This window comes from Pieris brassicae, chromosome 12, assembly GCF_905147105.1.
Source record: "Pieris brassicae chromosome 12, ilPieBrab1.1, whole genome shotgun sequence".
Classification (NCBI taxonomy): domain Eukaryota; kingdom Metazoa; phylum Arthropoda; class Insecta; order Lepidoptera; family Pieridae; genus Pieris; species Pieris brassicae.
The window spans coordinates 10,544,089-10,565,442 of record NC_059676.1 but is presented as its reverse complement, the minus strand read 5'-3'; the positions used below and the strand labels follow the sequence as shown (position 1 = coordinate 10,565,442).

The window sequence follows — 21,354 nt, the reverse complement described above, 5'->3', positions numbered from 1 at the left end:
CACATTTTTCCGTTACGCGCCATCTTTTTCTTGTCCCTACCATGGTAGTTTAATTATCGTTATTAACAATGATGAAATAATTCTATTACAATTAATGAAATTCTGTTATAATCTACAGTAATAAGGTAAAATGAAATAATTGTATTATTTGTATTCATGTCTATGAAATAAAATTAAACTTTTATCTAATTTAACCAATTTCACGTCAAAAAGTCATCTGGGTTTAAGTCGGGAGATCTGGATGGCCACAAAGCGGCTTTCAAATTTTCCCGGAAATAAAGCTTTTAGTGTGTCCAGCGAGAGCTGTGTGAGCTGTGGCCCCATCTTGCTGAAACCACCTACACCTAACTTATTACTATTACTTTTGAGAGCTTTTCTGACACGAGGAGGACGGGGGGGGAGGGGGAGTTGTAGTAAATCTGCCTACGTAATACTTGAACGGCTTCTAACAATAATTCACGGAATAAATGGAGTCTCACCACGACAAAGCCAGATTGATGATTTAATTTATAAAACATTTTTTTTTAGGTCGGAATTCTTAAACCAATACCTAGGCGGCAGCACAATCTTCATGAAGGCCAAACGATCACTTTCGAGTGGCTTCGATCATCTCTTGAAACGGAAACAGGAAGCACCAGTCATTGTTAAAAAGGTATATAAAAATATCTTTAAAAAAGTCAATTGAAAAAGAAGATTTTCTAAATTATAAAAATAATATCTAATACCATCTGTTTTTGTCGAATTGTGATTATAAGGGATATAATCCATATGAATTAAATTTATTTTCTTAACCTACATAGTAATAATAATTATTAAATAGAAAATTAAAACAAATTCAAAAAGTTTGTTTCCTGTTCCGTTATAACGTTTTTTTTTTTAAAATTAATTGTTTTATTTTAAAATATGTTATTATAATAAAATTTATGTGTAATAAGAAAATAAAAATTATGTATTTTCTTCTCAATGTACTATATACATATATTAGGTTTGTGTGAAATTGGCGTTTTGTATGGGAGGAACAAAAAGTCGAATATTTTTAAATATAATATGTATATTTAATCAATCAAAGTATGAACCATTGTTTTCTATGCACTTTTGCCATCTCGTAGGTAGTTCATTGATCCCTTTACTAAAAAAACCAGTCGGACGGGAATCAATAAAATCTGTGAAGGCGATTTGGACTGCCCCATCAGAGTTAAATGTTTTCCCTTGCAAGAAGTTGTCCAATTTTCAAAAAAAAATGATAATCTGTTGGATCAAGGTCCGGGGAGTACGGAGGATGTCTTAGACATTCCAATTGAAGCTCTTCTAATTTGGTAGCATTTGGTCTGTTGTGCAGTGTGTGGTCTAGCGTTGTCGTGAAGTAGCGGTGGCGTGGAGCGATTGACCAGCCTAGGTTGTTTAGCCGCTAGCTTTTCCATCATGGTTTGCAATTGCTGACAATAGACATCAGCCGTAATAGTCTGGCCAGATTTGAGAAAACTGCAATGAACTAGTCTACCAAACGCTTACAAGTAAATTTTTTGGGGTTAATTTTTCGCTTGGGGCAGGATTTGGCTGGCCAGGATCCTACCATTGCGCTGAGCGCTTCCGATTATCGTAAAGAATCCATTTTTCATCACAAGTAATGATTCGGTTTAAAATACCTTCATTATTGTGCCGGTTCAGTAATGTAACGCAGCAGTCGACGCGCGTTTGCCGCTTTTTAATTTTCCCAATTTGCTTCAAGTGAATTAAAACAGTTATATCACTAACACCGTAGCCTGCAGCTAACTCGGACGTGGTTTGCGATGGATCCGCTTCCACAATAGCCTTCAATACTTCATTATCAACTTGGGTCTCAGGCCGTCCACGGGACTTGTTTTGCAGGTCGAAATTTCCAGAACGAAAACGTTGAAACCAAAAACGAACTGTGTTTTCTTTTGCAACATGACCGCCATATACATCATTCACCCTTCGAGTCGTTTCTGCAGCACTAGTGCCACGGCGGAACTCGTACTCGTAAATAATGCAATACTTTAAGTTTACCATTGTAAAATGAGTGACGCAAACAGAAAAAAACAAGAAAAAACAAATGAATGACGGTCATCGAAGCACAAATACATGAGTAAATAGCTGTACAAATTTGAATTTGAAATTCCTAACCAAAGAGGAGGTATTTGGACAAAACGCCAATTTCATATGTAAGGACCTAATATTACAAGTTTTTAACATTGCTTTAAGAAATTATCATATATTAGGGGTATATCAATAGATTATACCTAGCTTTTAGTTACTGATAATAATTCTAGGAACAATCACCAAAACCGCCACCCTTAAACCTGGAGACGTCATCAGAGCCGAACAACTGCGAACTTCTATCGGCAGATGTCGTCCGATGCAAATCCCTGTCTCCCGCCGTTGTGACAGGTATTTATTCACCGAGTAGTTTGCGAGAGGATTCACGACCAGTTTTATAGATCATTGTTTGACAGCTCGGTTCCAAGTTTCCATAGACTTTGTGAGGTTTACCTTTTTTTTTTAAATTTAATTGCTGTGTATGTGTGTAAAATTTGTAAAAAACAATAATTAATCAGCGGCACTACAACCTTTTTAGGTCTGGGCCTCAGATTTCTATGTCTGTTTCATGATCAATCGAATAGACAAGTATGTGATCAGCCTCCTGTGCCTGACACTCACCGTATACTTTTTGGGTCTAAGGCAAACCGATTTTCTCACGATGTTCTCCTTCAACGTTCGAGCTAATGTTAATTGCGCACATAGAAAGGAAGTGCACAGCCGGGGATCGAAACTACGACCTCAGGGATGAGAGTCGCACGCTCATGACACTAGTGTCTGTGTAAAATTTATGAAGCCTTATGTTCCTGAGCCTAAGCCGTTTTAGAACTTATAAATAAATGTATTAGACTGTAATTATTTTTCAATTCAAGCTTTCAAAAATCCGTTTTTAGATCAACAATCACCGAAATCTCAACCAATGGACGAGCAAGATGGATCGAAGGAAACCACTCCCACGATCAATTCGCCGATGATGGACATGTGAGTGTTTCATATACAAAGATGAAGTCATTTACGACTTACTTTCTGTATTATTGTATATTTTAGTGATTATTGGGTCCAGGCATGCGGTAATACTATTTCATTAAAAATACTACGGTGAGAAGAGCTGCCTTCGTTCTATTTAGGATATTAGTATTATTACTGAACATCGTGCTTCTGTTGAAATGCCCTAAGTCGGTCAGATCAATCGATTGGTGATCGACTCCGACTTCTTCTATCTTCTCCTCCGTACTATTACCAGCTTGTCGATACTATTCAGTTCTCTCCTGGCAATATGGCCAAAACTAAGCACTCGTTTGTAAATGATAGTTGACAGTCTTGTGGTGGTCTTTAATTGGTTGATGTCGTGTAACTTCTCCAATACCACTTTTCAGTCCTCTGAACGAATTGACCACGACTATGATCAGTACAAAAGTATTGAAAATACTTAAGTTCTGACGTGGATTTTACACGACAATCGAAGTGTAAAGACAATTATAGATTTAGTTGTTAACACCGTGACCAATTTTCACCGACCTTCAAACAAAACGATTATTTTAAACGATTTTTAACAGCTTCAGTCCAAACTCGGTCTTTTAGTTCACCCTGTATGTTTTTTCTTTTTTTCTCTCCTTCATTATTATTTTGTTAAAAATCTTGTTAACGCTCGCAATATAACTAATATATTAGTACACTTTACAAAAAGTAAATTAATCTCAATGCACTCTTAACTAAAGAACACTTTCTTTCTTCTTGTCTCTTTTCTTAAAATTATGTTTAAACTGTGATAAAAAGAGACGTATGAGTACTTTCGTAAAAACAGTACAATTACATTGAACGAATGAATAAATAAGGATGTCTAAACAATTAAAACAATATATGCTTATAAATAATAAGGTTGAAATTTATTAATATTTCTCTGGTATAAGTTTCTTTTGTTTGAACATTGATCAAACTTTTTTTTGCAGATTTCTCAAAGTAAGCGACTCTCGACCAGCACAGACAGAATCGAGTGAATCAGACACAACTTGGCGACAGGCAATCTATGAGAAGGTGGTCCAACATGACACCCTTGACGGTACATAGAAGGTTTTCTTAAGATATTTAATTTCAACTGACTGGTTACGAATTTGACTGGTGTGTGATGAAGTCGAACGTTTTTGATATCAAAATCGTTATTTAATTAAAACAGAGAATATTTCATCTTTGGTTACAGTCGCAGTTTCTTCAAAATTTGTTCATATTCATATATTTATATGCATTCCATAATGTTACAATAGATGTTTAAGAGGCTTAAAGCTAAGTACAATATTATGGACCCTGTTAGGGCACAGCAAAAGAAGGCATTACGAAACCTATATAACATAGCTAATAGCAACACGATAAAAAATAGCACATAAAACTTCACACTCCAGGCTAGTACCAATAACATAGAATTACATTTTTTTTTATTTATTTAGTTTAGAATATTTAGGGATTAATAATTATAAAATGAAACTATATTTTTATCTTCTAGGTACTCATTAACGCTATAATAACATTTACGTATAAGAAGTTTTTTTAGTTTGTTTGTAAATATATGTATCTTTTTTTCATTTCTTTGTGTCTCCGGTAGTTTATTATAAATTTTGATTGACATGACTAGTGGGCTTGATGCATGTATTTGTAATCGGGAAGATGGTAGGTTTAGGCGTTTTTTCTGTCGAAGTGTGTATCTTGTCTGTATGTCTTCGCGTGTGGTGTAAAATTCTTTGTGTGTATGGGCAAATTTACAGATTGTTCAATAGTTCTTGAGAGTGTACCCACACATTTTTCTTTTTTTGTTATTATTTATACGTTTACGTTTGCAAATTTTATTCTAATTTATTGAATTCCAAACGACTGTTTAAAACTGTAATGTATATTAATTATTCAATTTTGTAAATATTATTATAGTAATCAAAGGACAAATTATTTTATATACTATATAGTTATAAATCTAAATTAAATATCGATTTTTTATATAGTAGGTCCATCATATTTATCTCATTATGCATGAGAGATTTTATATAAAAATCATTCATCTTATTCTTAAACGCCCTATAAAACCACATTCAACTACTGAATTTTTACAAGGTATTTAACTAATAAATGCTGTACATATATCGTTACAGGAGACCAATCACTCCTGGGCCGAAGTAAATCCGGGAAGCGGTCTAAAGATGAATTGCGTCAGTTGTGGAAAATGGCCATCGATCAGACCATACTGCTGGTTCGAATGGAAAAGGAAAACGCGAGACTTAAAGGTATTACTTTTTATCCATAACACACAAAACAAACAGCTATATAACACACTAAAATAATATTGTCTCTTATTGTGCGTTGTGTTACATAAAATAATTATAAGTTTATAATAATACATAGCCTCAATCCGGTAAAAAAGTGTTTTCTTTAAACTAAAATAATTCTTTTTCAATCTCCATTAGATGACACTAGTCTTGAAACATACCTTAATTATATATAAGCGTGATTTATACAAAATAGTAAATACACAATTTGCGCTAGAATACGGTATTTGTCTCAGACTTTTGTATCTATTTCCTTCGGTCAAAACGGAGTCTGTATAAATATAAAAATCTGTATTTTTGTCAATGACAAATATGGACACTCAACTCAAAATAACTTTATTAAAAAAGTACACTTATGAGCGTCAATTTAGTATCCGTTCGCAATTGCAAGGGCAAGAAGAACTGGCAAGAAACTCTCCGCCACTCTTTTTAATCACCCAAGTTCAATATCAAAATCTAATATTTGTTGTAAACAATTTTTTTTATCAAGTTCAGGTTTTCGAGCTGTCAAAAAATCGTACGATTTTTTTTTTGTAAAAGTCCGTGCTAAACTCTAGCATCCCAAAATCTGGTAATTCCACTAATATTAAAAAAAAATACAAATATAAAAAAAAAATCTCATTTCCATTATTGTGTCATTTGACGGAAATCTAAATTAAAAATAGAGAAATTAAGAGCAAAAAAGAGTTTTTTTTAAATAATTGTCATTTATGAAATTTTCATTCAACGACCGTAATATAATTTGGAAACGCCCAGATATTAATTTAAAAATTCCTCTTAAACAAAAAAGTATAAAAATACAACTTAGCCAAAAAAATTAAAACCTAGTATTGTCTTTTGTTAACATAGCTTTTACACATTGAAAGAAAACACTTTTTTTACCGGATTGAAGCTATTTATTATAAACTTATAATATTTTACATAATTTTGACGTTCCGCGTGCTTTATAGCGTGCATGGTCACGGTGACTGAAGACAAAAGGTGTTGAATGTCAAAGAGTATCACAGCTGTAGAAAAAGTTTTAAAATGAAAACCTTATTCCAGAAAGCGCAGAATCCTCCGCAGTCCGCCGAATAAAGTTGGAATACAGAGAACTGAGTGCGGTGGAAAGTGGGGTTAGTCTTATGTGGGACTCGCTTTTGTCCCGGGACTCCACACATCCCGTCAACAGAGTGGACAGACATATGCTCATACAGGCCGTTAGACAAGGTTCGTTTAAGTTTCTGCTTGTTAAATATTAATAAATTTTCGTTTTATAAATCGGTTTCCCCGGCGAACAAAGTCGTAAGAGCAATATCTATTTTTTTTTCCAGGACAAATAAATAAAGGTAATTCTAATGTTGATGTATGTTATTTATTTATAGGTTACTATTATATATATGTCGCATTAAAGTAGTTAAATCAGAGAGTTAATTGAATTTCTAGACAGTTAATTAAATGGCTTTAATACTAGTGAACGTTGTTGCCCTTAGAAACACAAATCCCATCCTTGTCTAATGCTTTCTTGCAAATGTCCACTCGGAAATTCAGTTGGGCATTCACTCGTACTCCTGAGTCTCTTACTGACGTTTGCCGCTTGAGTATTCATGTATTTATTTGCATTCCATAACGTTACAAAAGATGTTTAAGAGGCCTAAAGCTAGGTACAACATTATGGACCCTGTTAGGGCACAGCAAAAGAAGGCATTACGAAACCTATATAACATAGCTAATAGCAACACGATAAAAAATAGCACATAAAACTTCACACTCCAGGCTAGTACCAATTACATAGAATTACATTTTTTTTTATTTATTTAGTTTAGAATATTTAGGGATTAATAATTATAAAATGAAACTATATTTTTATCTTCTAGGTACTCATTAACGCTATAATAACATTTACGTATAAGAAGTTTTTTTAGTTTGTTTGTAAATATATGTATCTTTTTTTCATTTCTTAGTGTCTCAGGTAGTTTATTATAAATTTTGATTGAGATGGCTAGTGGGCTTGATGCATGTATTTGTAATCGGGAAGATGGTAGGTTTAGGCGTTTTTTGTGTCGAAGTGTATATCTTGTCTGTATGTCTTCGCGTGTGGTGTAAAATTATTTGTGCGTATGGGCAAATTTACAGATTTCCAATATGTATAATGAGGGTAGAGTGATAATGTTTAGTTTTATGAAATGTGGTTTGCAGCTGTCTGTTTGTTCTATGTTAACTATGATCCGAATTAACTTTTTTTGAGTTGTGAATAGTGCTGGTGCGTCGGTGCTATTTCCCCACATTATTACACCGTAGTTTAGCCATGCATGCGCATAGGCGTAGTAGGTAGTTAGAGCGGTTTTCAGGTCCGTAGTCTTTTTAATTTCCCGGAAAGCATATAAAAATTTTGATAGTTTTGATTTTATTTTTTGTATGTGTGATTTCCAGTTTATGTTTGTGTCTATTGTTATACCTAGTAATGAAAATTCGTTAACTTGTTCTATTGTGTGGTTGTTAAAAGAGAAATTTAGAGAAAGTGGCTTTTCTGACGGGGGTGGAATGCTATAGTTTTTGTTAGAATATTATTGAGTGTTGAGTGTATGTTAGTGATCACCCCTGACTACGACACATTTGTTAATATTTAATTGGAGCTTATATTTATTGCACCACTCACATACTCCATCTATCACCCCTTGGATTGACAGGAGTAATTTTAGATCGTGTGCATAGAGAAGGGATCTAGCGTGTCTTTTTACTTCTGGTAAATCGTTCACCATTATTGCAAACTGCAATGGCCCTAGATTACTGCCCTGATATAACCTTAAATTTAAATTTATTTCTTTTTAGGTGTTCCAAGAATAGTTCGAGGCGGGGTATGGTATTTCCTCGCAGAGCAAGCGTGTCTGCGGTTACCACCTCCTGACACTAAGAACTTCCCAGACTATAACACGCCTTATAGGTATGGATGTAAACATTTTCTAATCAGCTAGCTTACCACACCACTTCCTAACACCAATAAATATTACCGGGCGTTCTAGTGGCATGCCAATTACTCCATAAACAGATGATATTTAAATAGATAGAAGACTACCTAACAATCACTCCAACCTTACAAACATGACAGTGCTTATCTGGGCCTGGATATATTCGGTAGTGGGCTGATCGGTTTTAGAGTAATTTCTGGGTGTCTAATCTCGAACCTAAGTCCCTGTTTTGCTGATGATTTTTTTATATATATTTTGTATTAGTATTGTCTTTAACATAGCTTTTACAGATTAAGAAAACACCTTTTAAACGGATTGAAGCTATGTATTATTATTATAAACTTATAATTATTTACATAATTTTAAATTTAAATTTTTCCGACGTTTCGCGTGCTTTACAGCGTGCGTGGTCACGGTGACCGGGTAATTATAAGTTTATAAGAGTAAATAGATTCAATCCGTTTAAAAAGTGTCTTCTTAATATTTTTATTTCTATTTTTTTTTTAATTTTATTGTGTGCTTATATTATCTTGTATATGTTTTGGTTGTTTTTTTTTTTTAATTTTTAATTGTTTTTTTTGAAACAATTATATTTAATTCAATTGTCATACATTTTAGATGTGAGATTTTGTAAAATATGCAGTAGATTTAGTACTATATATGATGTGGTAAAATTTAATAAATAAATAAATAACGATGACGTCATACCCTAAATTGCGCTAACAAGGAATCTCTTTCTCTCAGGGAATCTCCCCTTGAGGTCTGAGCAAGAGACCTTTCTTCCGCCACAAACTATTTAAATTGTGTGACTAAAATACTCCATGTTTTCTGGATAAAAGACGTTAGTTTTAATATTTTTCTTTTTCAGGACACTCCTCTCCGGCCTAACTAAGCATCAACACGCCATTTTAATTGATTTAGGCAAGTGTTTATTTATCTAAGTTATTTTTTTTTTCTCGTACACAAAGGATCTTTATTATATTATAGAATACATATAAAAAAAATAGGATACTAGCTGACCCGGCAAACGTCGTTTTGCCATGTATATTATTTAAAGGAATCTTTTTCAATAATAAAAATAACTAGCTACTGTAATAAAAAAATAGGGGTTGATCGTAGAAGGGTGACAATTTAGATTGTATGTATTTTTATATGATGTATCCGAACAAAATAAAAACAAAAACATCAATAGGGGTGGACATCCCTTATCACTTAGGGGTTTGAAATATAGATACTGGCCGATTCTGACTTACTAAATATACATTTAAAAAAATCATAAGTATCGGTCAAGCCGTTTTGGAGGAGTATGGGAACGAACATTGTGACACGAGAATTTTGTATTTATAGAGATTAATAACTTTGAAACAATTTGAAAAACTTTCTTTTTGACTTTTCGTTCTTTTTGATTAGCAATTAATTAATTTTCACTTTTTCATATATAATTGTATTTTCAGGCAGAACATTCCCAAAACACTCATATTTCGCGTCAGCTCTGGGTCCAGGGCAATTAGCTCTCTACAATATTCTGAAAGCCTATTCCCTCCTCGACCCAGATGTGGGCTACTGCCAGGGTCTCAGTTTTGTGGCTGGAGTACTTCTTTTGCATGTAAGTTAGATATAACAGACATAGTGTTTACAAATGAAGATATTAATTTAATTCTAAAGATATTTTTTTAATACATTTTCATATGGATTTAGAGTTGTTGATAATCTTTTTTTGACGTGACAACGTTTAATAAATCTATGAACGTCGGCTGCACGCGTGAATAGTATGAGTCATTGTCCCGTTACGCTCATTGTCCAGGCACATTTATTGTCCCGTTACGCTCATTGTCCATTTACACGTTTTGTCCCGTTACGCTCATTGTACGCTTGCGCCGCATCTATCTCTCTTCTACTAGATTGGCCCATGCATCCGAGGATTCACTCACTCAGATACTAATACAAAAAAATAGTGATAATTCAATAAAAAGGATTTAAAAAAAAGTTACTCTAGTTGCCCTTTCCAAAAGTGTGGTATGGAGAAGAGAAGTAGAAAAAAGATCTATACTTACGTCTTAAAATAGTTTTTACAAATACATTGATTTGATTATTATATGGAACAAAAAAAAAACAACTACTAAAATACAATAGAGTCATGGTGTTATAAAAAACAATACAGCAGATTATTATGTAGATACATTGATCACAGTTACTTTTGATTTGTTTATTGTTATTGTTATTTCAGATGGAAGAAGCCGAGGCCTTCCTTTTGCTCCGACATCTGATGTTCAGGCGAGGTCTTAGGAAACAATATTTACCTGATATGAGCGCACTACAAGTAAAAGTAAGTACATTATATACAGTCAAACAGTTTGAGGATTCATAATTGTTATCAAAAGTTTCACAGAATCTGTAACGGAAATTATTATTTACGGATTTATATGCAATTAAAAATACTTATGTAACTAAAAACTCTGTGAGGAGATTGTATTAATACCATTAATATCTTATTATATCCATATCTTAATAACAATTAATTTAAAATTAAATAAATTACATTTTAACTTTTACAAAAGAATCTAAACTTGAAAAAAAAAAATGTAAGCCGTCACGGGACGCCTGGCAGATGGAACATGTTGTGATAGGAACTAAATATGTCATAATGATAAAATAAAATATTACGATTTTTTTCCAGATATCGATGACTATTTATTGAATAAACATTTATTTACTTAATAAATTACATTTTAACTTTTACAAAAGAATCTAAACTTGAAAAAAAAATGTAAGCCGTCACGGGACGCCTGGCAGATGGAACATATTGTGATAGGAACTAAATATGTCATAATGATAAAATAAAATATTACGATTTTTTTCCAGATATCGATGACTATTTATTGAATAAACATTTATTTACTTAATAAATTACATTTTAACTTTTACAAAAGAATCTAAACTTGAAAAAAAAATGTAAGCCGTCACGGGACGCCTGGCAGATGGAACATATTGTGATAGGAACTAAATATGTCATAATGATAAAATAAAATATTACGATTTTTTTCCAGATATCGATGACTATTTATTGAATAAACATTTATTTACTTAATAAATTACATTTTAACTTTTACAAAAGAATCTAAACTTGAAAAAAAAATGTAAGCCGTCACGGGACGCCTGGCAGATGGAACATATTGTGATAGGAACTAAATATGTCATAATGATAAAATAAAATATTACGATTTTTTTCCAGATATCGATGACTATTTATTGAATAAACATTTATTTACTTAATAAATTACATTTTAACTTTTACAAAAGAATCTAAACTTGAAAAAAAAATGTAAGCCGTCACGGGACGCCTGGCAGATGGAACATATTGTGATAGGAACTAAATATGTCATAATGATAAAATAAAATATTACGATTTTTTTCCAGATATCGATGACTATTTATTGAATAAACTTTTATTTACTTAATAAATTACATTTTAACTTTTACAAAAGAATCTAAACTTGAAAAAAAAAATGTAAGCCGTCACGGGACGCCTGGCAGATGAAACATATTGTGATAGGAACTAAATATGTCATAATGATAAAATAAAATATTACGATTTTTTTCCAGATATCGATGACTATTTATTGAATAAACTTTTATTTACTTAATAAATTACATTTTAACTTTTACAAAAGAATCTAAACTTGAAAAAAAAAATGTAAGCCGTCACGGGACGCCTGGCAGATGGAACATATTGTGATAGGAACTAAATATGTCATAATGATAAAATAAAATATTACGATTTTTTTCCAGATATCGATGACTATTTATTGAATAAACATTTATTTACTTAATAAATTACATTTTAACTTTTACAAAAGAATCTAAACTTGAAAAAAAAATGTAAGCCGTCACGGGACGCCTGGCAGATGGAACATATTGTGATAGGAACTAAATATGTCATAATGATAAAATAAAATATTACGATTTTTTTCCAGATATCGATGACTATTTATTGAATAAACATTTATTTACTTAATAAATTACATTTTAACTTTTACAAAAGAATCTAAACTTGAAAAAAAAATGTAAGCCGTCACGGGACGCCTGGCAGATGGAACATATTGTGATAGGAACTAAATATGTCATAATGATAAAATAAAATATTACGATTTTTTTCCAGATATCGATGACTATTTATTGAATAAACTTTTATTTACTTAATAAATTACATTTTAACTTTTACAAAAGAATCTAAACTTGAAAAAAAAAATGTAAGCCGTCACGGGACGCCTGGCAGATGAAACATATTGTGATAGGAACTAAATATGTCATAATGATAAAATAAAATATTACGATTTTTTTCCAGATATCGATGACTATTTATTGAATAAACTTTTATTTACTTAATAAATTACATTTTAACTTTTACAAAAGAATCTAAACTTGAAAAAAAAAATGTAAGCCGTCACGGGACGCCTGGCAGATGGAACATATTGTGATAGGAACTAAATATGTCATAATGATAAAATAAAATATTACGATTTTTTTCCAGATATCGATGACTATTTATTGAATAAACTTTTATTTACTTAATAAATTACATTTTAACTTTTACAAAAGAATCTAAACTTGAAAAAAAAAATGTAAGCCGTCACGGGACGCCTGGCAGATGGAACATATTGTGATAGGAACTAAATATGTCATAATGATAAAATAAAATATTACGATTTTTTTCCAGATATCGATGACTATTTATTGAATAAACATTTATTTACTTAATAAATTACATTTTAACTTTTACAAAAGAATCTAAACTTGAAAAAAAAAATGTAAGCCGTCACGGGACGCCTGGCAGATGAAACATATTGTGATAGGAACTAAATATGTCATAATGATAAAATAAAATATTACGATTTTTTTCCAGATATCGATGACTATTTATTGAATAAACATTTATTTACTTAATTCGTTTAATCAGTGACTTCATATAGACTGTATATATATAAATCGGGTTTACGTGCGGCTATAGATGTTTCACATCAAAATAAACTGAATGAATATTGACTTCTTCCGCGATTGCGATACTTATTCGTCGAGTGATACCAAGTCCTTACTCCAAAGGAAAGAACCCAATATAAAAATATACTCTTTCAGTTAATAATTAAAAATTACTGGAACTTTTTAGTTGTACCAACTGTCCCGTCTCTTGCGCGACCATGAGCCCGAACTGCACGCGAAGCTGGAGGCCTTAGACATCTCCCCAGCCTTGTACGCAGCACCTTGGATGCTCACATTGTTCACGAGCCAGTTCCCGTTAGGATTCGTCGTAAGGGTCTTTGGTAAGAAAAATCCTTTACAACAAGTACTAATGATAATTTTCAACAGGTAATAATAAATATTATGTGCAAATGTCTACTTTCAGACATGGTGTTCGTGGAGTCCCTAGACGTGGTCTTCTCGATATCCCTGGCCCTCCTATCGGCTCACAGGGATGGCATCATGATGTGCGAGAGCTGCGAAGAGGCAGCCGAATACCTCAAGCACAAGTTGCCGGATGTCGACACCGCTATATACAACAGAGTTATGAAGATTGTACGTATAATAGTTTGAAAAATAACACATTTATGTATACATCCAACACACACATAGTAATAATAATAATTGATAAATAGAAAATTTAAAAGTTGGATCCTTACGGTATTTTTTCATCGTATTGCGATAGTTATTGGTCAAGCGAGGAAAGATGGGATGGGATGGAAAGATCCCAAGATGGGATCACCGTTTCATCAGGCGCCTTAAATCTTTGATTAGCACGTGGCACTTGAATCCTACATTCAAGAGTCTCTTTTCCGAAGAGAACGAAATCAAAGTTGGAGAAAGGACTAATATTTGAACCGTCTATGATTTTCCGCCTGCTCTGCAGCGGTGCCAGCTTTTGAGCTTGTCCGAGAGAGGTGAGACGGGGCTAACGTGTCCACGCAAACAGCATTTAGCAAATTTTAAGAATAGCCTGTAAAATTTGTCATTGATTTTTCGATTATTTGCGTATTTTTGTTTCGTCCGGAAATTACATATTTACGATTTTTTTCTGTGGATTTTCAGGTCCACAAATTGGACATTTCCCGTCAACTGACAGAATACGCGGTTGAATACAGCGTGTTGCGAGAAGAGATGCCTCGACTTGCCACACTCACAGAACAGAACAGACTGTTGGTGGATGACGTTCAGAGGATGACTACGGAACTCGATGTGAGTTGATTTCAGCCACTAGGGGTGAAAGTGACGTAAAGTTTGTTTCTCTATGAAGCAAGGAAATCTCCAATTTATGATTGTCTTCCAAATTATGAAGTTTTGAAGACGACGACATACAATCATTAAAAGGTCGGCAACGCACTCGCGCATAGAAAGTGTATATGTGCGGCGGTAATATCACTTAACATCAGGTGAGACTCCTGTCCGTTTGCATCCTATTACATAAAAACAGTGGTACTAAACAGTAGATATTGTTATTTTTATTTTCAGGCTGCAATGGAAGCTCTGACGAACTACCAAAAGTCCCAAGCCCGCCTCGACTCTCAAAACAAATTGATGGAACAACACCTGACACTTCTCAGCCGTTACATATCCAACAAACACGACGTGCCTCTCGAAATAAAGAGAATTGTACAGAATTACACGAAAAAGTTATCGTTCAGTTCGAAAATCACCTCCTTCACGAAGTTCTCCACAAACGAGGAAGAGGAGACGAAACAAAAGAGTGCGCCAAATCTCTACGCGAAAACGACAAAAGAAGATGTCCTCAATGCCATGAGAGCTAACGAAGATAGAAAACATTTCCTCATGAAGAAATCTCAATCGGTTCATTCCGGGCTGATCGCCAAAGTGCCTTTAAAAGTACTCGAGGAGACGGAGACTTACAGAGGCGAACGAAAGCACAGCTTGACAGACGCCATGATAAAGGATTTGGGGAAGAAACATTCGATTACACACGAGCAGATCCGACAGGAGAGGCTGTTCGAGCAGCAGCTGAAGCACAACTTCGACGAGAACCTTCGGAAATTGGAGCAGTCGACGCGCAATTCCGAATCGGATTCGGAAAGTGGAAATCGGAACGTCTCCGAGGACAGAAACAGCGATAAACTGTCGCTGCATTTTGCAGATAGGAATGACAGCGGCTTCGTGACGCCAGTCACCCCGGAGGTTGACAGGAAATCGGAAATGTCATCTGTCATTTCGCATCCGTTGAGCGATTGTGACGTTGACATTAAATTTGACGGGCAGTCGACTAAGTTGAAGCAGATTAGGCCTCTGCGACACCATTAGTTTTTTTTTATAGGATTGGAGGGCCGTGCATACGGGATGCTCAAAGTCGCTTTTAGTCATCGCCCATGGACACCTATTTTAGTGGGTGCGTTGCCGGTCTTTGAAGGAGATGTATGCTTTTTAAGAGGTTTGGAGGTCGTCAAGCACTCCCAGGAGTCGCAGCTCGCTAGTTCGCAAAATTAAGTGTCTTATGAAGAAGACCGTCAAAGACTTAGCCATCAAGGTGATGCTGATGAATGTTGTTATAGTTCCAATAACTTACGGATCGTAGACAGTAAAACATTGGTTTATGATAGAAATAAGAAACGGATTTTGAATTTAAATCAGATTAATCTAAAATATGGCCCTTAAGAGCACGCTTGCTTTAGGAGGTCCTAAGCGTCGAGCTTAATAATTATTATAGATTACTGGTTTGAATCCAGTTTATGTTAAAAACTAAATAGGTTAATATTAATTAGTAAAGGGTATTTTCTGTTATTTTGGCAGATTTGGTCTTGCCATAGTAAATATAATTTCCATTCGCGGTCTCGAACGCCTACACACTTTTAGCTTAGACTTTAAAATTGTGGTTAATCTTTTGTTTACAAAATAAATGTTAAAAATTCGTGTTAACATGAATATCCAAAAATATGTTTAGATTTCCGTGTAGTGATTAGGCACACGAGACCGAAAAAGATTACTTTTAAAACATATTTGGTATTAAGTGATATATTTTTGTTATTTTTCTCGTTTCAGTATTCTTATAAAATAGTGATAAACATGTGTTCCGCTTTAAGTAAGTAGAGTTATATGAAACTGCATATATGTATTAAATCTTATGTACTTAGAATGTGTTTTAATAGATAAACCTAATTATATTAATAGGGCTTATAAAAAGTCATTTCTAACATCACAAAACAAAGACGATTTAATTAATTTTTGTTTGAAAATGAAACAAATACATGTACATACAACTATACTGTTTGTATGTATATATAGAGTAGATAACATAACCCCCATTTTAAATGAATTAATTTATATTATGTTCGGTTATCATTAGTAATATATATAAAAAAAAAAGTTACAAACAAGCCTCCAAGCGCACTGACTGGCGTACCACTCCCCTGCGTGTACGTACGTATACGCGCTAAATATGCAAGACCAGGGTTTTAACGGTAAAGTGTCGATAAAGTGATTAAAAATAATGTGTGTGCTACATGTGTATCTGTACGCGTTTTTTACACATATACTATGGCAGATGAATGGGAATACACAAAAATAATTATGTAAAAAAATGATCGCGTAAAAAACACGAATGAGTGTTGGCCTAGCTTCAGCGTGCGACTCTCATCCCTGAGGTCGTAGGTTCGAACCCCGGCTGTGCACCAATGGATTTTCTTTCTATGTACGCATTAGCTCGAACGGTGAAGGAAAACATCGTGAGGAAATCGGCTTGCCTTAGATCCAAAAAGTCGATGGCGTATGTTAGGCACAGAAGGCTGATCACCTAATTGCCTATTAGATTAACAATGACATGAAACAGATACATAAATCTGAGGCCAACACTTTTTGTTAATTATAATTGATAATAGTCGTCCATTATTTATAATTTTAAAGTGAGTGTACATACATAATACATTTGGCTTTCTGTATTGTCTTAGTGTTTTGTTTTATAATATGTATGTTAGCTCTAAGATTACTAATAATTAAATAAAAAAAATAAACAAACTTAGGATAATATTGCATGGTGAAAGAATTTTTGAACTCTGGTATTTCGATTTATATTTTAGGTTTGGAGTATTAAGGAGTTAATAAAAAAAACACTTTATTTATATGATTTTTAGTCTTCCTACAGGTAGTTGTAACATTAAACAATAATGTGTAATTAAACATAATAACCATAAACTATTTTTAATATTTGTATATATATCGTCTTGTCGTAGAATAGCGACGGATCTGACAAATAATAAACTTTACAGGGCAGCCATTTCAAATAATCATGTTAGTTTTTTGTCATAACTTTTTTAATTTATATGTGCAATTATCAAAATTTGCATCTTGTATGCAAACAAAAGCATTTGTTTTAAATCAAACTAAAAATAACAACATTACACAGTTCTCTAGAAAAATCACACGCTTCGTTTTACTTTGGAGTTAACACAGTCGCATAGTAGTATACAACATTATTCCTCGGAATGTTATTGTTGAAAGATACTTTACCATGTTCTATCAACTTACTGCCTAATATTTTGACGGATATGTTATCTGTCATATTTTATTTTAACTACTAGTGAAAGACCTACTGTCTTTAAGTAACCAGATAAAGATGTCTAACACAAACACAGACTAACTGGTCGTACTTTTCATCAATAGTTTTCATTTCTTAGTATTATAGACTAACCAGACGGTATAGTGTTAACTCTATGTGGATGGGATAACTTATTTTTTGTTAAATAATAACCTAAAACTTACACATTAATCATGTTTTATAAGTATAGCTTAAGTATCTCCATCATTCTATGAGAATCTATCATAAGTATATATATGTAATTACAAAAGAAACGACATTTATTAAAATGAGTAAATTCTCAAAATCACAACTTTAGAGATCAAAAAAAAATTAACAATAAAGAAAGTAAAAATGTGAAGAAAAAAAAACACAATTTTACATTATTCGGTCGGCCGTCATCAGTAACATTACGTCCTTAAATTAAACTTCTGAAAATTTTATGGTATTTCGCTGGTATTATTGATGAACTGTATAGACTAATAAGATGTTTATATTTATCATTACTTACTGATTGGAATTTCACTTTTATAAGCTTTGTCTATGGCTGGAGTTTTGTAATTTCTAGTATTCTTTATAAGATCAAGGATATTTATATAGAACTTTACTGCTCTCAGTCCCCTCAACACAAACTTCTTGTATGCCAATTCTAATATTTTTTTCTGATCTTTACGTCTATAACTTCATAACAAACGCCCATTAGTTTAGGCCAACGTACAAGGAATTTCCATTAATCTTGTTTTGTGCTCAGCAGCACTTTCTATAACAATGTAGACATAATCACCCTCGTTTTGGGTGTGTTTCAAGAAATCTATGTGTTATATTTATACCATATTCCTTTACAAACTCTATTTTTGATAATTCTTTCAGCAACAAAATACTTATAAATGAATTTGACGATTATGATTTTAAACTCTTTGAAGACCATTTTCTCCTGCTGTTTTGTAGTATAATTCGCAACATGCATTAATTAATACTTTAGGTTGTTTTGGGGTTTATGTTGATTGGTCCTTATTTGGTTAAAATAAAACTTCCTAATAATTCGTTGAGAAGAGGTGAAGATGGAATGTGGAATGTGTTTAATTTGTAAAAACTGTAGATTTATATACAAAAGTTATCCTACACTGGCCACTAGTGGTAACATGTGGTACCAAGATGCGAAGGGTGCGTAGACAATAAAATCGAGGCGCGGCAAAAAGTTGTCCTTTTCTGCACGCAACCGTCGAAGGGTACGAACGTGTTCTTCTCAGAACAGTTTGATATCGTGGTCTAACGATAACGCCAATTAACTGTTCTTTTCAGAACAAATTATTGTTTCATGACGATAACGTTTACAACTGTCCTTGTCAGGACACATCACTGTTTCATTACGACATGTACTAATCACCTACAATACCATTGTTTCTCAAGAAAACTCAATTTCTAAAACTTATTAAATGCATCCTGTTTTTCTTCAAGTGTTAATATTTATTTTTACCCGCGTAAGGCATAGTTTTTTCTGGTTCAAGAAGGCCCTTTTTGGAGGAGTATTATTTTCCACCATTTGTTAATCGCTTAATAGTAACGTCTTTCCAATCATAATGATTTATAAACATCATTGTGAGTGGGACGAAAATCGTTACATGTTTCACCAGGGGGTTTTGTTGGTGATGGTATAGGTGTTTGTCCGTTATTGTCATCAGCCAGGTTAATCGATTGTGGTAAAGGTGGTAGATCTGATATTAAGGTATTTAAAGCTTAAAGCTGAGCTGATATTTAAGGACTCGCAGATTTTCTGACGAGATTGATTTGGTGAAGACGGATATAGATATCCGACCATAATAGGATCTTCTCTAAGAAAACAAGTAGGATGGTATGTTTGGGTTAATATTTTCATCTGTAATAATTTCGCTTATTCGTAAATAGTAGTAGTAAATCGTCTGCAAAGACATTCGCATAATTGTCGTTAATTTTTTATTATGCGTGCCTCTGGAGGTGATGTTGAATAGAAAAACGTATCAGTGTGTAAAAATTATAATATGAATTCGGTGATTAATTAAAATGTTCTAAACTACAGAAATAATTAGATTTACTTCTTTTTATTTATACACGTAGAACATTATACACGTAGGATTATTATTTTATATAAAAATATATTAAATGTGTACAAATAATAATAGTTTTTCAGTAGAATAAAGTTGGAACTGAATTTAGTACAAAGAACAAAGTGACAGACAATTACATAAAAGAGCATGGTCATTGAATAACGGTTGCGTTCACGCGTCACTATTATGTCTACAGAAAAATGTCATACAATTTGAAAATTAAAATCTTTTTAAATATAATATAAACTCCACAGTTTAATGTATTATCATATAGCCAACTTAATTGCTTTGAAAATGAAATTTTTAAATTGAATTATACCGACTATCCGTAGAAAACTGACGGATAGTCGGTATCGATACAACTTTGGTATATTTCGAATAATGACGCTTGCGCGGACACGTCGGGAGCGGGAAGGCAAAGGCCTGTCGTAGACGAGACGAGTAAGAGTAAGATGCCACACCTGCATTGCGACGACGCAAGAGCGTCGCAGCAACACTGGCTGCGTCTCAGTTCAGCCTTCGCAATGGATGTTGTTACGCTCGTCTAGCTTCCTCCTCTGGTAGGATGGATCACTGTCCGTCGTCGCAGCGGCACTTCGCTAACGCAGCGCATCACCCTCCCTCGACTCGTCTCTTGTCCGTCGATCCGTTGAAACATCGCAGGTGACGACGCAACGGTCTAGTGGGGCATGTTATACAAAATATATGAAAAATGACGCAGCGACGACGCATCGCTCTAAGCATAAGGGTCATTTTTTTATGAGCGTCTATCAAATCCGTCATTTACCGACTAATTAATTTGTAATTTAAAAGATATTTTTTTTCATATAGCCTTAACATTTAGTTAATGTAGTATCAGAATATGCTAAAAATTGGATTTTGTATTTTTTTCAAATCCGACATTGTTCTACAATGACGATATTTAATGCTAATTTAATGCACGATTCTGAGACCGATATTTCTTAGGAAGCACAACATTAATTAGTTCTGCAGGCGGGTGTTTGCGTGTACGTCAAGGAGGATGTCTTTTTTCTTCCGGAATCCTCGACCACTAGTCACATTCCTAGCGGCATAATCCCTTGGCTTTTGCTACAGATGTTGGGTCTCTCTATATCTTCTACCGCATACCATGGAGATTATTCAGAGGACGGCGAGGCAGAATACGAAATACCAGTCCTATGACCACGACGCCTACCGTTCCATAACTGAGTGCTTTTTAAAGCAGTTTTAAGTGGAAAAAGTCTGCCTACTGAAGTATATCTTTACCAATTTGACTTAGAGTCATTTAAGAAAAGAGCGTATCAATTGCCACACTCTTGCGAGCCTTCTGGCATTGAGAGTATCCATGGCCTCCTGCCCGTTATAAAAATAGTATGTGGAACCCGTAT

The 21,354-nt window shown here is 33.6% G+C and overlaps 1 protein-coding gene across 5 annotated transcripts in view; it reads left to right on the top strand.

Annotated features, from left to right (window-relative positions):
* Nucleotides 1-15,714, top strand: part of LOC123716976 (TBC1 domain family member 4) — a 40,820-nt gene extending 25,106 nt beyond the window's left edge. For all 5 annotated transcript variants that reach the window (XM_045672721.1, XM_045672720.1, XM_045672722.1 and 2 more), the window contains 14 exons: nt 529-652; nt 2,292-2,409; nt 2,952-3,039; nt 4,008-4,117; nt 5,193-5,324; nt 6,411-6,575; nt 8,178-8,289; nt 9,183-9,235; nt 9,769-9,920; nt 10,542-10,640; nt 13,479-13,632; nt 13,716-13,885; nt 14,396-14,542; nt 14,816-15,714. In XM_045672721.1, the coding sequence (XP_045528677.1) occupies nt 529-652; nt 2,292-2,409; nt 2,952-3,039; nt 4,008-4,117; nt 5,193-5,324; nt 6,411-6,575; nt 8,178-8,289; nt 9,183-9,235; nt 9,769-9,920; nt 10,542-10,640; nt 13,479-13,632; nt 13,716-13,885; nt 14,396-14,542; nt 14,816-15,616 (2,425 nt within the window). In that variant the 3' untranslated portion in view covers nt 15,617-15,714. The remainder of the gene's footprint in view (nt 1-528; nt 653-2,291; nt 2,410-2,951; nt 3,040-4,007; nt 4,118-5,192; nt 5,325-6,410; nt 6,576-8,177; nt 8,290-9,182; nt 9,236-9,768; nt 9,921-10,541; nt 10,641-13,478; nt 13,633-13,715; nt 13,886-14,395; nt 14,543-14,815) is intronic.
* The last annotated feature ends 5,640 nt before the right edge of the window (nt 15,715-21,354 follow it).